The sequence below is a fragment of the Squalius cephalus genome (assembly GCF_949319135.1).
Source record: "Squalius cephalus genome assembly, chromosome: 24".
Lineage (NCBI taxonomy): Eukaryota > Metazoa > Chordata > Actinopteri > Cypriniformes > Leuciscidae > Squalius > Squalius cephalus.
The window spans coordinates 24171780-24189309 of NC_137145.1; the positions used below are offsets into that span (position 1 = coordinate 24171780).

General features: G+C 39.7%; 1 protein-coding gene across 1 annotated transcript in view; it reads right to left on the reverse strand.

Moving 5' to 3' along the window:
* Positions 1 to 1455: 1455 nt before the first annotated feature.
* LOC307152664 (uncharacterized protein) overlaps positions 1456 to 17530 on the reverse strand; it is a 38261-nt gene continuing 22186 nt past the window's right edge. The window contains exons 32-55 of the mRNA XM_079861490.1: positions 16686 to 16901; positions 16435 to 16587; positions 16081 to 16347; positions 15781 to 15996; positions 15417 to 15602; positions 15132 to 15335; positions 14650 to 14814; positions 14345 to 14560; positions 12433 to 12662; positions 11672 to 11801; positions 11393 to 11586; positions 9905 to 10091; positions 9449 to 9664; positions 8012 to 8195; positions 7727 to 7928; positions 7024 to 7188; positions 6728 to 6925; positions 5927 to 6476; positions 5237 to 5362; positions 4416 to 4523; positions 3239 to 3472; positions 2286 to 2565; positions 2087 to 2204; positions 1456 to 1545 (exon numbers count right to left, since the gene is read on the reverse strand). Of these exons, the coding sequence (XP_079717616.1) occupies positions 1504 to 1545; positions 2087 to 2204; positions 2286 to 2565; positions 3239 to 3472; positions 4416 to 4523; positions 5237 to 5362; positions 5927 to 6476; positions 6728 to 6925; positions 7024 to 7188; positions 7727 to 7928; positions 8012 to 8195; positions 9449 to 9664; positions 9905 to 10091; positions 11393 to 11586; positions 11672 to 11801; positions 12433 to 12662; positions 14345 to 14560; positions 14650 to 14814; positions 15132 to 15335; positions 15417 to 15602; positions 15781 to 15996; positions 16081 to 16347; positions 16435 to 16587; positions 16686 to 16901 (4787 nt within the window). The 3' untranslated portion in view covers positions 1456 to 1503. The remainder of the gene's footprint in view (positions 1546 to 2086; positions 2205 to 2285; positions 2566 to 3238; positions 3473 to 4415; positions 4524 to 5236; positions 5363 to 5926; positions 6477 to 6727; positions 6926 to 7023; positions 7189 to 7726; positions 7929 to 8011; positions 8196 to 9448; positions 9665 to 9904; positions 10092 to 11392; positions 11587 to 11671; positions 11802 to 12432; positions 12663 to 14344; positions 14561 to 14649; positions 14815 to 15131; positions 15336 to 15416; positions 15603 to 15780; positions 15997 to 16080; positions 16348 to 16434; positions 16588 to 16685; positions 16902 to 17530) is intronic.

The window sequence follows — 17530 nt, forward strand, 5'->3', positions numbered from 1 at the left end:
TTCTTTTAAATAATAATAATAATAATACAAATAATAATAATAACGACATTCTTCTTCTAAATAACAATAAGCGTCATTAATAATAAAAATCTAGAAATCAATTTTGTTTCTTTCCACTTCCCTGGTTTCTCTTTCTCTTTCTCAAAGAAGTGTATCTTCTTTGCCGTCTTCCGTGTGTCCATGGCGTAAACTGAGGGCGTGGGGGGGAGCGGAGACGTGAATATAGGGCGTGTTATTCTAATGACGCTCGTTTTCAGCCGCGGCATTTATCAAGCGCAGGTATTGCGTACACCTGGATTTCAAAGGTACGCACAGCTTCATAAATCAGGCGGTGAAAGCAGTGTAAGCATAATCTTACGCCAACATATACGCCCATTTCTACGCAAGAATGATAAATGAGGGCCATCAGGTTATGTTCGAATCGCCAAAAAACACCACCACTTTTCTAAGAGTATCTTAACGTAAACACAAATAGTAGCCTATTGAGTATTTGATGAAGGCTACTTTCTATTAGGTTCTTTGCTTTATGCAAATTATTTAATTCTCTATTTAAAAAAAAAAAAAAAAAAAAAAAAAAAAACTCCATTACCAACTGTAAATTTGTGTGGAAAAGCTAAAATTTTAACATTAAATAACTTGAACTGTAGAGATCAGCATTTTATATCATGGAGGCCTATGGAATTGATATCCCAAACCCCTCAATTAAATCATTGATCATCCCTTGCTCAGACCCCTTGATCTGGTGATCAATTGATTAAAGTTTGATGAATTATAACGCTTTTACACTGACACGCACAACTCTGATCGGGGCTTAAAGAAAATCCTGAGCTTCCCACTCGTATTTACGACATTGTGGCGACGTTCATGTGCGTTCAACTGTAAACACGATCTGTACGAGTTGACTTGAACACACCGGAGAGCCTCTTCCTCTTGTTCAGATACTGGCTCATGTTTCAGTGAGGGCGATGGGGTGGAGTAACAGAGTATTGAAAGTAGGCCTTGATTTGAATAGCCAAACAAGCGTTTTGTTTTGTGCATAGAAGTAGTGACTCAAGCCCAAGGAGGAACAACACACACCATTCTCAAATTACCATTCAATAAAGCCCTCAAAGCTTTGACCTATAGGAAAACACACCCCCATAAAAATAAGAGTATTTTACAACTGAATGAGACACTACAATATTGAGCACAGATCAGATCAACTTTTTGCCAACCATCTGCTTAAAAGTAGTTTCAAGTTAGAAATACAAAGACTTAAAGTCTGCATTTCTGTTCTGGCATTAAGCTTGCGTTGTTTCTTTCTAAGTGCTGTGTAAATATTTCTCCTGCAGTTACACCGTAGCCTACGTCACCACACTTTTCTTGACATTAGACTTTAACATGAAAAAGGGCTGTAGTGTAATCATTGCAAAGCTTTTTTATTTGAATAAGAAAGTAAACCACACCCTATTTCTTACAAAGTCAATTGTTTTATTAGACATTTAAAAAAGAAACAGAAACAAGTTAGCTGACAACAGGTGTGGTGACAACTGGAGGAATCGGAGCCTACAGGAGAGAGGGGAAGAAGAGTCATGATTAAATTCTGAATCAAGAGTATTTTCACACAACAAGACCCACAAATCTGTGGCCAGTTTTTGTAAACTTTCTCCTTCAGGTGACTTCCTGGGCTCCATACAATAAAAGTAAAGAACGAATGAGACAGACAAAGAGAGACAGAAAAAAGACAGACAAACAGAAAGACAGACAGAATATTGAACGGGTTCAGAAGACTTGGGTTTTTAATGTGAGGTTTAGTCAAATTTTGATCTTAGCTGTCCTTGATCCAAAAGAATTGTTCCACATTTCCACAAATTCCATAGATCCACAAATACTGTACATGTTAGTTCACAAAAACAGTGCAAATAAACAATATATAATATTTACTTTTTAAATTCACAGATAATTATTACTCCATAAGTCACTATCATTGTATGTAAAACAGCCATGTACTGTAAGCATTCTTCAAAACTCCTTTTGTGCCCCAGAAGATTGTCAGATTAGTTAATAATAAATAAAAAAATAAAAAAAGAAAGAAACATGATTGTACCTCTTCTGGATCATACAACTCATTATCAAAGTTTTGAGTGTAGGTTGTGTGCTCCTTCATGTCAGTAGGCACCAGCGTCTCTTTCTCAGTAGCCTCTTCCCTTGCTGCCTGCACCCTTCTGCAAATTAAATCATATTGGGATAGTAAATCCAAGTCAGTGGCTCAGAAGAGCTGCATGTATTATATTAAGAGTGTGAACCTCCTCCTGAGGATGACTGCGGCCAGCAGAGCTCCACCGAAGAGAAGGCTGAGTGAGAGAGCGAGGCCAGTGGAGCTGGAGCTAGTGTTCTTCTGACAGAGATCCCCGCTGTAGCCCTCCTCACACTCACACACCGGCTCTCCCTCCACGCTCACACACTTCCCGTGACTCCCGCATCGCTCCTCACACGACGGCCCGTCCAGATCCTGCTCCACAGCAGAGCCCAGAGAGAAAGACCCAGATTTGGATTTGACACCTGGTTTGGTTTTCACAAGGTCACCTGTCAACAAGCAGGACATTTAGGTCAGACAGTCTGGTTTGTGCGAGTTTTGAACATTAATATCAGCTTAAAAATCATTCATATTAAAATGCTGTACTACAAGATGACAAATGCCCACTAAAATATAAAGTGCCCCTATTATGCTTATTCAAATATTCCCTCTCATGTAATCTAGCTTCGTCAATGTAAACGGTCTGCAAAGTCGAAAGTGCACAATAAAAGTTCTCCCAAAAAAAGGAATAGTAATTCCGATCTCACTTCCGTGACCTGCATATGTAACGGTGGCACATTTGCATAATGGCGGCCTGTGGTCTTCATCGGCTGCCTGTGAACTACATCTAGGGCTGTCGTGATGAAGGAATTTCCCTTTTGGTAATTTTAAGTGGCTCAATAGCGCGATATGCAGTATTATCGCCATGTATTTATTTAATTATTTGTTGCTATATAAATGTTACAATGTACTCTTCTTTCCTGTAATGAACTTCCTGTCCACATCGTACATTTTGGGTGTCAAAAATCAGGACTGTCCCCAGGATATTATAATATAATTAATATAATATAATTAATATAATATAATATAATATAATATAATATAATATAATATAATATAATATAATATAATATAATATAATATAATAGATTCTTAGTTATGACGACAACTAGAATCACTCACAGTCCTCATCCGATCGGTCCTGGCAGTCTGGGACCTGGTCGCAGAACTTGGACACAGGGACACACTTGAGGCCGTCCCGGCAGGCTTTACTGCCAACAGGACACTTGAGGTTGGAAACACATTTAGTCTTGTTCACAGAAAGGTAGTCCTGCGCACAGCGACACGAGCGTCCCCCGGGATACGGCAGGCACAGGTGACTGCAGCCCCCATTGCTCTCAGAGCAGGCATTGGTTCCTGGTGGGTTGAAAAGACAAAACCAGATGTCACATGACTGACTTTAGGGAGGGTTACAGCTCATACAGTACTGTAGTGTTCAGACTGAAACACTGGCTGACTTACTGAAAAATAAAAATAGATATATGCATTTATTTATCTTGTTTATAAATAATAAATTAAAATATGATAAAGATGAAACATTTTTTAAATAAAAGAAAATTAAGACAAAGTTATGAAAAAAATAAAATATCTAAATGTATAGATAAATGTATTGGTGTTCAGCAATAAGGAAAAAAGAAATATAATATAGATAAATGATAAAGAAATTATAATATAGATAAAAAGAAAAAAAGAAATATAATATAGATAAATGATAAAGAAAAACAAAAAAAGAAATTATATAAATACATTACTATCTTAAGATAAAAATAAAGAAAAACAAAAATGATAATAAAAAAGTACATAAAGTAAAATCAGTTCAAATATATAAGATCAAATCAGATAAAAAAAACGATACAAATAAAACAAACTTAAAAGATAAAATTAAAAAAACAAATATATAAAAGATAAAAACTGGATATAAATAAAGTGATACAATGAGGCAAAAAAAAAAAAGGAAAAAAAAAAAAAAATTTACAGAAAAAAATCTTAATCCCACAATGCACTGAATTTGGCCTTATATTTCCAGTGTGGGGAATAAACCATAGTGATAAAGTACTAAGCACAGGGTGTTCTGTTGTATAGTGTGCATTTTGGTTAAATGTGTTGGACTGGGGCATTTCAAGTATACAGAAATTTAAGCAGTTTACATTTACATACCATGTACAATAATAGTTCTTCAGTGAGAACTCTAGATGTGTCTATTTGTTCAGAATGACATACAGCTCTTCCTGTCTATTGTGTGGAACACACGACATGCCCCTCAGTGCAACTCATATCACACGCATGTGCGCACACACACCTTTCTGACTGGACCTGCTGAAAGCCTTCAACTCTAGAACGCTCGTCTTCACCTCAAACCACTTCTGCTTGGGCTGGAAGCCGTCGCTGTACCACACTTGAGTTGTCCCTGTTTCAAGAAGAAAGCACACACACAGCTGACAGAGCTGGCCTTTGCCATTCTGATTTTTTGTTTAACATGGTGCATTAATACACTGCATAATTCTAACACAGAAAGGCATTTCATGTGCAATCGTGAGCTTAGAATTATAAGGTTCTATCTCCGTTTAGGGTAGTTCCGAGATATTGAGCATCAAAGTTTTTACATCCCAGCTGGCACAACGGAGATGGAACCTTTTTATTTTATTAATAACTACTAACAAAATATTTTGTTTACAAAAATAACACCACACAGGCATTAATAAACACCTAATGGATCAGATTATGTCAAAAACTCAATTTCGACCAAAAGTGGAGATAGAACCTTATAATTCTAAGCTCACGCAATGTCTTTATTGCCTGAATTACATTTGTTTGAACGCTTCAACAAATACTGATATTTATAGGAGCTTGATTAATCAACATATCATGAAATTTGATTGATGATTTTATAACTTTGTAACTATTGTCTATGAATTTTACTTCCCATAAACTACTGTCCAAGTTTTATTTGAGACTTGGTTACAGAAGCCTTGGTTGAAGTGCTGTATTTTAATAATAAATATATTTTATATTAAAGATCTATCTTTTGTATATTTTAGGAGTGAAGACAGGAAGTTAATGGCTTCATGCCATCTAGTGGCACGACACAGGAACTGGTTTTCTGAGGTCTTGAATAGTTACCGTTGTCCAGGGTGATCCAGAAGTTGATGTTCTCGATACGGGCAAAAGAGATCATGAAGGCGGGTCCGGTGCTGTACTCCTTATAACCAGAGCCGTCTATATTAATAGAGCTAATCAGTTCACTGCCTGGAGAAAACAAAGTCAGCTGCCATTATTGATTGTTTTGAACAAGAATTGAATGGCTTACTTTTATGCTGTGGTTTTTCAAAACAAACAAATAAACAAACAAATTCACTTTCCACAAGTAGAAAACAAAATGGAGCTAGCTAGTTTAGGATACAATCTGTTTACGCACTTTTAAACTCTTAATTTAGGCTGAATCTACAATGTTGGTGTGTAGTTAACTTTTTTTGTTTTTGTTTTGGGAAATACAAGTTTGTTTAGTGGTTGTAATAATAATAATAATAATAATAATAATAATAATAATAATAATAATAATAATAATAATAATAATAATAATAATAATAATAAACTTATTTTCCCACAGACTTGCCCATAAAAGACATCAATCTGTACTCTATTTGTGGAAGGGGAATGTAATATTTGAGGAAGGGGAATGTAATATTTGAGGAAGGGGAATGTAATATTTGAGGAAGGGGAATGTAATATTTGAGGAAGGGGAATGTAATATTTGAGGAAGGGGAATGTAATATTTGAGGAAGGGGAATGTAATTTTTGCTTTTAACGCACCAATATCTGCCCAATACAGTGATGTCCCCTTCTCAGAAAAGGCGAGTGAAGCGGGAATCTTGGCTTTGCTCCACAGCAGCGTGTGGTTCCTCCCGTCCATGTGAGCGCAGTGGACCTGAGACATGGGCTCGGGCCCCCCCCGCCCCACTGCGGTGAAGCACAGCCGGCCCGAGGGAGGGTGCAGGGCGATGGAGAGCGTTCCCTCCAGCTCCGCCTGCAGCACCAGGACGGTGAACTTCCCTCCAGGGGACGTGACGTACAGCTGCGGGCTCTTGACGCTGCTCCAGTACAGGTTACGGGTGACCCAGTCCACAGCCAGAGCGGTCACCAGGTCCCCTTTGAGCTGAAGCACGGGGCCGATCAGTGTGAAGCCGGAGCCGCCGAGTTTGAACTGAGCCACTGAGCCCTGTCCCGCGTCGGCTAGGGAGATGGTGCGGTCTCTGAGGAGCAGATCGAAGTCTGAAGCCTCCTTCACGCCAGGGAGAGTCAGGTTACGGTGCTCGGGCCAGCTCTTCAGCCCAACCTCTCCTTGAAGGCTCTTGGTGAAGATCTGAGCAGGAGAAGAGAGGTCAGGGAATTAATGGCTCAATATTCCTCAAAGGACTGCGGGTTCAGTAAAAAAAAAAAAAAAAAAAAACCTCAATCGATGGCAAAAAGCCTCATTCCTCATATACATACAAAACAAGTTAGTTATATTCTGTAATTAAGTTTTCGTTGGTTATCAGGTTGGTTCACCGCAACCTGTCCTGGCGACAAACTATTGTGTGTCACAAGCCTTTCAGTCGTTCTCAAGCGGAGTACCTGAGTGATCATGGTAGATGACAGTAGCATAAGGAAAGAGGAATCGGAATCGGTGCAAGTGACTCCGTCCACGGCCAACAGAAGTCCTGCCGGGCAGCGACACACCGCTTTGAGCCCCGCAGCCAGCAAACACATGTGGGAGCATTTGAGCTTCTTACAGGGGTTGGACACGTTGGGCTGCAAGAGAGGGTGCACAACCTAGAGACAGAGGAGACACTCATCAGTAATGCAAGGATATATTGATGTATAAGACAACTTTGATGACATTACTACATGTCTACAGTATGTATTCTCACTTTGAGGCCGAAAGGCTGTCCGGGTCTCTTGAGGAAAACTTTGCGGTTCTTGCCAGTCAGTTTATTGGCACCTTGAATGGATCTTCTACGAGTGTCAGACCAGTAAACCATGTCATTAAACACCGCCACAGAGAAAGGACTGGGCATCTCAGACAGCTGTAGCACCTGCAAAAACAACAACGAAACAAAAAAAAAACTCCATGTTTTTTACATGTTCATCTTTAAGTGTGTAATCGTGCTGTTTGTGCATGGAAAAGGTCTTATAGCACTAAGTCCCTCCAGCAGGAGTTACTCTCTATATCAAGTGTCACTGTTTCTGAACTCCCTGAAATAATTCATTTTAAATAATTCCCACCCAAGGCACATCCAGAATTAAAGGGACGAGGCCTGGTTGAGTTAGTTAGTAGTGTTGAAACTGTAAGAGGCAAGACATTTCCCAAACATGCTCAAACAGGTTGAACAGTCACAACACACTAGACCAGCTGACCAATCAGAGCACACTGTGCTTTTCAGAAGGAGGAGCTTCATAGAGAGAGAATCTAAACCGATCTAAACAGGTGCTGCAATGGAGGATGTGAAAAATAAGGTGCTTTTTTTACATTCAAGCATGAAAACCTATTCTAGTAGAGCTCAAAAACAGTGTGCCATCATATATTTTACCCTCCCATTTTCAGAACAGTAAAATGTTATACTTCAAAATTACCCGTATCTTCTCTCCATTAAATGTCGCTGAGCCTATACATCCGAGCTTCTTGTCAGTCCAATATAGTCGGTCCGTCAAAACGTCCACCGTCACACTGACGGGCCAGTTGAGACCACGGCTGATCACCACCCTCCTGTCCGAGCCGTCCATGCTAGAGCGCTCGATCTGTGCTGGACCTCCGATCTCGGACCAGAACATTATCCTGCAAGCAATGGCTGGAGACATTATGCATCCATACAGATGAACAATCATGTAATAGCGCCAACTTGTGGAGGTTCTTCTTACCCTTTCTGCGGCAGCAGCGCAAGTGAGCGTGGCTGCTCCAAATCCTTATCCAGAATTACAATGTAGTTTTGGGGCTTTACAATGCTGCTGGTCAATCTCACTGCTAGAATCTGCCCAGCAACACCATCCACCCAGTAAAGGTTCCTTCCCATCCAGTCAATAGCAATGGAGTCTGACTTCACACCTGAACATGCAAACAAGTTTGGGAATACCTTCCTTAACCAAAAAATCTTGCAAGTTGAAAATCTTTGACCTAAAATACTTAAATGCATAATTTCTCAAGAAATGCCTTTATCATCTGAAACATGGTGCGGCTTGTATTCCAAAGCGACTTGTGTAATGCTACTACTGCCAAGGCCACAACACGCAGTGCACACATTTGGATTAGAGCTAATTGAGATGTGTGTGAGCCAGTATTTTCAGTTTTGCTCAATTCATTTAGGCTTGGCGGTTACAATCAATTCTATTTATAAATCAAATGCAAATATAATTTGTCTGAATTATACTTATATTTTTCATTCCGGTTCTGAATAACATTAAATTGAAAGGATTTATGGTGGAATGAGGAGGAACCAAGATACATGTATATAATGTTTGTAAGACATGGTTTTATTTACTGGTATTTCACATTTCTGAATGTAATAAAATGTGACATACACTGAATGATGCAAAAGGAATTTTTTTCGATAATTTAACAGTTCTCTGATGTTGGTTAATGGTCACATTACATGCATTTAAATACATGCCTTTTTTAGCAATCCTTTTTTATTCCAAAGGTATTCTAATTTTACAATGTGACCAAGTGTGCCCCACATCCTGAAAAGTGAAGCCAATGCATCGCCCCCGGTGACCGTATGCAGTAAAGGTCATGAACCCCACCCTCTCCATGTAATCAAAAAATAAATAAATAAATCCAATTACACTTTCATTTTAAAATATCATTTTCTTCTAAAGATGTTGATCATGAGTCTGCATAAGAACTACCTAAAAAGACAGTTTTGTTTTACAGTGAGTTTGGTTTTAGTTATTTGATGCTATAAAATGGGGTGTAACGTCATGATTGCAGTGCTTGCGTTTGATTCTGCGGTAGCGGGAGTATCGGGCGGGACCTTGATGCCACGGCTCCACCTCAGGATCACTACTGCGCAGATTCAGGCATAATCGGCAATGACCGTTTCAGGGATATTTTGGCTTCATTTTCTCTACAGTGGAAGACAGACGTGCGCAGTCCATCTTTTTTTCTGTCCTTGATGCTCATTGGTCAATAGACACGTTTTATTTATTATGGTCGCTTTACCCAACAGATCTGTGTGTCATTGCACAACACCCTTAGAAAACACTTGTCGTCGTGCCTAACAATGGCCTTCAACAGTGACCGTTTTCACAATATAGTAGCATGGCGTCTCGTAGCTTATTAAATATTAAAATAAGTTTTACCTTTGACGATAGTTCTAATGTTGTCCTTTTCTCCGTGGAAGGCATATTTGATGCTCTCTTCCTCCAGACTGACCCAGTAAACTCTATGCTCTCTCAGGTCATAGTCCAGAGAGAAGACGGGCTTCCGTCCTGGTGTGGTGAGAGCTTGAATATTGGAGCTTCGCAGACCCAACTTTAACAGCTCGTACTGTTCAGAGACCAAAAGACTGGGCTCCTCTGCACAAAAACAAGATTCACATTTACTATTAATAGAGTAGAACACTAAGAAAAGAAAAACTAATGGATCTCAATATGGTCTAAGCTCATTTCTGCTATTTTCCAGTTGTGGAAATACACATACAATTATTTCAATTATATTTTTGCCCCACATTAGCATTTTTTTGTGGCCCATTTCAGATGAAGAGCAGCACACAGGTGAACTGTGGTTGTTCGCTTTACAAACGAATGGATTGATACCTGCTGTCTTGCAGCTGCGGCCATCTGGCTCTAGTATAAATCCAGGGTGGCATTGACACAGGTAGGAGCCTAGCGTGTTGACGCAGTTATGACTACAGGCAGCGGGCAGAATCTCTTTACATTCATCTACGTCATTGCAGGTTAAACCGTCAGACTGAAGCCTGAAGCCAGTCTTACAGCCACATCTCTGGAAACACAAGAGAATATTTGAACATACAGCTGATTGCATTTATATTCTCGCTCAAAATGTGTTTAAATTTGAAGTTGTTTTAATCATGATTGAAACATTAAGGACCAGATTTACAAACAGTTTGCTTTAGTGCACATCCAGTTTTGGTTTAATACAGACACGGCGTTTGACAGCCAGCTCTGTGCACGTGCTTCAGATGTGTGCATGCAGATAATAAACTTTCATGATGCAGAACTGCAATGTACCACGATAGAGAATCAAATCCAAACCAATGTTTTAGTTTTTGGCAGAGTATGAGAGGCATGAGCGGTACAGGCTCTGCCCTCTTCTGGAAAGCGGGGCAAAAGCAGCAACTCATTTGCATTTAAAGATACATGGACAAAACAGCATGTTTTTCCTTCCACTCAAAAATGGGCATTTACAACACGGTATAATAAATTATCTGAGGTATTTTGAGCTGAAACTTCACAGACACATTTAAAAAGGGGCATAATAGGTCTCTTAAGACCTAATGCATGGATCCAATATACTGTTACACAGGCAACTTATTTACTAACGGTTTGTTCACTTAAGACATAACGACAATGTTTAAGCAAATACTCACAGAAATCTGTCAATTCACACCTTGGTGTTTAACCATTTTAGGCACGAACACAAAGCTCAAAGTTCACTTTGCTTCTGTGTTCTCCGTACATGCACACAGAAAGCCGCTTGGAGAACAGCATCTCTTTTGTGGCTTAGTGTGGTTTTAATGACCCATTTATTATCGAGTACATCCTGCAGTTTAGCAACAGTAGCTTGCATTATACGACAATCACTGACCTAGCTGATTTCAGGGAGGAACGAAAGCGCACAGCTGTGAAGGAAAGAAAATGCACAAAAAAAACAAAAAAAAATCCCCGCACAGCTCTAGTTTCTTGCTGTCATTCCAATGTCTCCACTCTCCACAAATACATTGCATATTTATTGTCTTTTTCAGACACCTGGTAGAACTACTAGACAGTTAATGTAGAGAAGCAATTTTAGCTGCCATTAAAAAAAAAAAAAAATTATATCACGAGTCTCATCTGATCATCCTTTATAGAAACCACCAATCAAACTATATAAAGCTATTATCGGCCTATAACAATCAGCACCCAATCAATTGGAGCACCCCTAGTTCTTTAATTTGTGCATTGTCATTAGATCACCTGCAGAACTTTCCCATCAGCGGATTGTGGTCTCACACTTAATTTGATTTAGGTAAATCTGGCCCTAGGTATTATAAAACTATATATAAAATTAAAGAAATGTTTGACCGCTCCATGTGGAGTGTTGAGGCAGTAGTGTTGGCATGATGGGCTGCTGGGGCTGGAGCAGTTGTTCTTCAGACAGCCCACACCCTCATCAGACCCGTCTGCACAGTCAGAGACTCTGTTGCACACCAGATCTGGGTCCACACACTCCTCACTACCACATCGGAACAAGTGTGTCGGGCATTTGACTTGACCACCTACAAAACAAGCAAATGCTTACAATTTAGTATTATTGAAAGCATTCTGTTATGAGTTTAGAATTGATTTCAGACATGCACTCACAGCCAGATTCATCACTCTCGTCCTTGCAGTCCTTCACGCCGTCACACTTCCACGTCTTCGCAATGCATTGAGTTTTAGATGCACATGACCACTGGAACTCTCCACACTTCAGCGGAGTCACCTTGCAGTTCTACACAGGGAGAGAAGAGCCTGTATGATTTTGTTAAACTAAACAAATGTGCACAGAGTAGGAAGGAGGGAGATAATCACAAGTTGACGTGTACTTGCACTTAAACTAGTAATGGCACCAGACAAAATTGCTAAATCAAATGTTTCAAAAGGTTCCTCAAAAACCACTGTTCAACGAGTTAAATCTGCCCTAAACTCACAACAATGGTTTTCAACATTGCTCTGTTGGTTTCAGTAGCCAATGTTGACGCACACCTAACAAAAAAAATAAAAAAAATAAATAAAAACAATACAAATAAAAGCACACCACAAAAAGCAAAAAGCAGCAAACAAAAACTACTCAAAAGAAACACCACAAACATAACACCACAAAACAAACACCAAACAAAAACTACACTACAAAACTAGACAAAGAAAACCACACAAAACACTACAAAGACAAACAAGTTCAAACGCACAAAACACGATAAACAAAACAGCATAAACTACACAAAAAAATAAACCCACAAACATAGTACAAGTGCAAACACACCACAAACACGCAACACACCACAAAAACACTACCTACACACAACAGCATTAAGGAAGAGTAGGTTTCCCTAGCACAAGACTGTGTCAGTGCGGCTCCTCACCCTCTCATCAGACCCATCACTGCAGTCCTGGTCTCCATCACAGAGCCACTCTTCCAGCAGACACTCGTGAGTGTGAGGGCAGCGCTGCTCCACAGGACAGTGAGGCGGCTGAGCACAGCTCTTCTCATCCGAGTGATCACGACAGTCAGCGAACCCGTCACAGCGGAGGGACAGAGCCACACACTGACCGTTACTGCACTGGAAACGGTCACCTGAACACGGCTCCACCACTGCAGGACAAATAAAGATAAAGCGTAAGGGAAACTATGTCCAAACACTGAACAAAGTAAATCACTAAAATGGTGTGTGTGTACAGGTTTATTTTAGATTGTAAAACCTGAGATCACCTACAAAGTGGGGACCAGCCAGCAGGAAAAGGATTAATATTAGTGGTGGGCATAGATTCATTTTTTTAATCTCGATTAATCTCACTGTAATCTTGGAATTAATATAGATTAATCTAGATTAAAATGGCTCATTTGAATTCTGCCGAAGGCATTCAGAATATGTGTGTGCTACCCAAATAATGACTAAAGGGCACGTGTTTCTTAAATACAAAGTGACATTTAAAAGAACTTGTGAAGAAATGCCAGAGATTTTTTTTTTTTTTATTAAAACTAACAAAGTATGATTGTTTTTTTTGTTTTTTTTTTACTTTGAGCAATGATGGAGCTATAATAGACTCTTATGAGCATATACAACAAAACAGCTCCTTGGAAAAAATTAAATGTAGCCTAATATTGTAGTAGTTATAAACAAAGGTCTATTTTTAGTTCAGATTAACATTTGAGGGCAGCAATTTTATTCATAATGTCAAAATAAAACCACCGTAATGTTACTTGAAAGCATTATAGCCTATTCCTGCCAAACTTCCATGGTTGTAGTTAGTGTTACTACAGTAAATCCATGGTAATGTTGCAGATCTGTGAACACCGGATAGTTCATTCATGGCACAATGTTTCTTCCTGGCTTCCACTGTGCTTCCTGGCACAGTTTGATCCGTTAATAACGGAGAAATGTGAATGTTTCTCACTAGATCTCGCAGCAATGTTATTACTTCTGTGGCGAATTCAAATGCTTTCTTTACTGGATCTCTTTATCACGATCGGCTCGCGCTGCACTGGTCCAAACTGATAAACGGTCCTTCAACCACACAATAACGAGCAGTTTCGTTCCGCTTGCATTACGTTTGCCATTTAATGTCGGACAATGATGTCGACAAACCCGCCTACATTTGAAATAACGAAATTTTGGTCGGCAGGAAAAATGGTCCAACAAACCGTTCGGTTTGAAAATGCGTACCGAACACCGAACCGAATTCGGCTAGGTATACATCCGCGCTAAAATATCAAGGTGAAAGTCATCATAGCTTGCTTAGTAGGCCTATAGACCCAGCTCCCAACCCAACTTTGAGAATAGATTTATGGCGATATTTTTTTTTTTAATCGCCCGATAAGAGTATCACGTTAACGCAGCACGTTAACGCCGATAACGGCCCACCACTAATTAATATACATAAAATGTTTTTTTGAAAATGTAAAAATGCAGAACGTTTTCTGTGATGGGTAGGCTTAGGGTATAGAAAATAAAGTTTGTACAGTATAAAAATCATTATTCCTATGGCGAGTCCCCACAAAGACAGGGAAACGGAGTGTGTGTACCCGCGTTCCGCATTGTGGATGTTTTAGTGTTGCCACTACATTTCTGTGTATTTGTGTTGTGGTTGATAGTGCTTTTACTTGGCAATAAATAAATAAATTTATAATTCCATTTTCCCCATTAATTTCCAATGTGGGATCTGTGGAGACCCTGAACATCCTGAGTGTGACATTGATTTTGGCCAAGTCCTTGGGACTGAAGCTACATTTATATCCATTAGCTCCCTAATATGAACACTGTGCCGTTGACCTACCACAGTTGGCTTCGTCAGTGCCATCCACACAGTCTTTCTCTCCATCACAGAGGAAGGACTCAGGAAGGCAGCGGGTTTTGTTGTCACATGGGTGTCTGCACTCCTCTGAGAGCTTCATGCAGTTGATCTCATCTGAACGGTCCTGACACTGAGGTGTGCCGTCACATACAAGCTTCATGTCTATACACTTCCTGCCATGAGCGCATTGGAATTGGTCTGGAGGGTTGAATCATTGAAATATGTAAAAGACAGTACAACTGACCAAATTGACAATGAATTCATTGTATTTTTACTGCAAAGCATACCTTTTTTACATTTACGCTCACAGTTCCTCTCATCAGATCCATCTTTGCAATCTTTCTCTCCATCACACACGTGGCTGTACAGGACACACTCTTTCCCATCCCTACAAGGTTTGGATCCCAGGGGACATTTCAGAGGAAATGAAGCACTTGCAACCACACTAGTGTCTGAAACAAAGAAAAAAAAAAAAAGATTATTTGACCAAATTAAGTGGTAAAGGTCACCCAAATATGACAATTCTAATCATCATACTCATGTTCCAGACACATTTATTAATTGAATATCTGCAGTAGAAAGTCACGACTAATTTCTATCTGCTCCTCACACTAAGTTCTAGTATGGCTTCCGAAGACTTTAAGGAAAAATAGGATTCAGGACATTGTTAAACATTCCTTTTTGTTTTCCACAAAAGAGAATTATTTGGGTTCTGAACAACATGTAAATGATTAAATGGTTCAGTAAATGATTACAGGTGTGAACTTACGACAGTTCTTCTCATCTGAACCGTCTCTACAGTCTGGTTTTCCATCACAGAGCTGCTGGCTAGTCAGGCACACCATCTTCTGGTCGCAACGTAAAGCACAGGTGGGACACTGTTGCTCATCCGAGCCGTCAGCGCAGTGCAGGTAACCGTCACACACTAGGGTTCTCCTAACACACTGCCGTCTGTCCTTGCACAGAAACTGGTCTGATTGGAGAACAAAACTTTATCATCAAATGTACATGGACTACTATCCCATTTAAGAATAAAACAAATTCTACATGTCACCTGGATCTGGACATGAATATATGCAAAACTGCTCATCTGCTCCACTCGGACAGTCTGTCTTCCCATCACATACTTTGGATTGTGTGATGCATTTTGAGGTTTCATGACAAAACACAGAAGGGCTAATGCAGACCGGCTGGGATGATGTTTTAGAACGATCTGAGATGGATGGGCCAGTAATAGGAGCTAAAAAAACAAATCAATGAGTACATTTAATATCTTAACCCAAATTAAATGCAATGTAAAAAAACAAAAACAAAATGTATTTTAGTATAGTATTTTAAAGAAGTTGCATTTAAAAATAAGTTGTTTTTAAACTGAACTAAAAGCGTTTTCATTTTAAGCAATCAGTTAAAACAATTACCACAGTTGTCTTCATCAGTGGCGTCTACACAGTCTTTCTCTCCATCACAGAGGAAGTTTTCTGGGATGCAGCGAGTCTTATTGTCACACTGGTGTTTGCAGTCGTGTGAGCGAGTGAAACAGTCCATTTCATCAGAGCGGTCCTGACACTGAGGTGTGCCGTCACACACCTGCTTTCTGTCGATACACATCCTCCCATGAGCGCACTGGAACTGATCTAGGAGGAAACGTTTCGTTTAAATGGCACTTACACATGTCTTCGCTACATAAAGCACTTACGAATCAGCTTCATGTGTTTTACCTGCTTTACACTTATATTCACAGCCCCGTTCATCAGATCCATCCTTACAGTCCCTCTCTCCATCACACACATGAGTGTACAGGACACACTCACTTCCATCCTCACAGGGTTTAGAGCCCAAGCGACACTTTAATGGCCCTGAGGTTGAGGGTTTAGCAGCCATGGTGGGACATCCCATCTCATCTGAACCATCAAGGCAGTGAGAGCGACCATCACACACCAGATATCCCTCAATACACTTCCTCCTGTCCTTGCAAAGAAAGTCACCTAAAAGTAAAATGAAAATGAAAAATGAGTTATTTTGTAATACAAAAGATAGTATCCTTTGCAATTAAGATAGTATCCTTTGAGTACCTGAGTTCGGACATCTGTCAAAGCAAAAGGTTTCATCATATCCATCAGGACAATCTCTCTTGCCATCACAGAGACTAGTGTGAGGGATGCACAGCGACCCATCACGGCACAAGACAGCGGGACTTTCACACTTCACCACCTTTATGGGGTACCCTGCAGAAGAAAAAACAAAAAACCGATATATTGAATAGACTGATTAGTTCAACTAAATTCATAGAGCTAAAAATCATCTCAGTATCAGAGAGACCCACCACAGTCAGATTCATCAGTGCCATCCACACAGTCTTTCTCTCCATCACACAGGAAGTTTTCTGGGATGCAGCGAGTTTTGTTGTCACAGCGATGGCTGCAGCTCTTGCTGCGTGTGAAGCAATCCCTCTCATCAGAAAAATCTTGACATTGTGGTTTGCCATCGCACACAAGCTTTGAGTCAATGCATTTTCTCCCATGGGCACACTGAAACTCCCCTGAGGAGCAACAACAAAACCACTAAGACAGTTTTTGAATAAGTAATATTAAAAACTGTCCTTTGTTTGAGTACCAAACTTAAAGGTGAAAGGTAACTTCTGTGTCACTACTGCCATAAAACAATTGATAAAAAATAATAATAAATATAGCTGCAATTAAAGGGCCAAGCACCACAGAAGCAGAATGAGGAGAAAAAAAAAAAAAAAAAAAAGGCAGCGAGTATCAGACTAACTGCAAAAATGAGAACATTTAGAGGGGATTTTAGGCAAAATGGTAGATTGACATTACAAGTGATTGTATTTATGGGCTGTGACGCCTATTGGTCAAGCAATAAGCAATTGTCACACCAAATTGATCTGGTGTGGTCAGCCTCAGTTGTAGTTTGGCAGCATGCCAGTATGCCATCAAATTCGTTGATGTAGTATACGGAAATAGTTCTCTCGTCACAAAATTCAGGACTTTTTGCCGACCTGGTCTGAAGATGATCTGACTTGATTTTGGTGAATCATACAAACGGTCTCCAAGTTTAAAAAAAAAAAAAAAAATTCTAAATGGTGGACAGAAAGATCAGCCGGTATTGAGAAATTCGAATCTACTGTATGTTCTCAGCATGACCCAAGGAATCTAT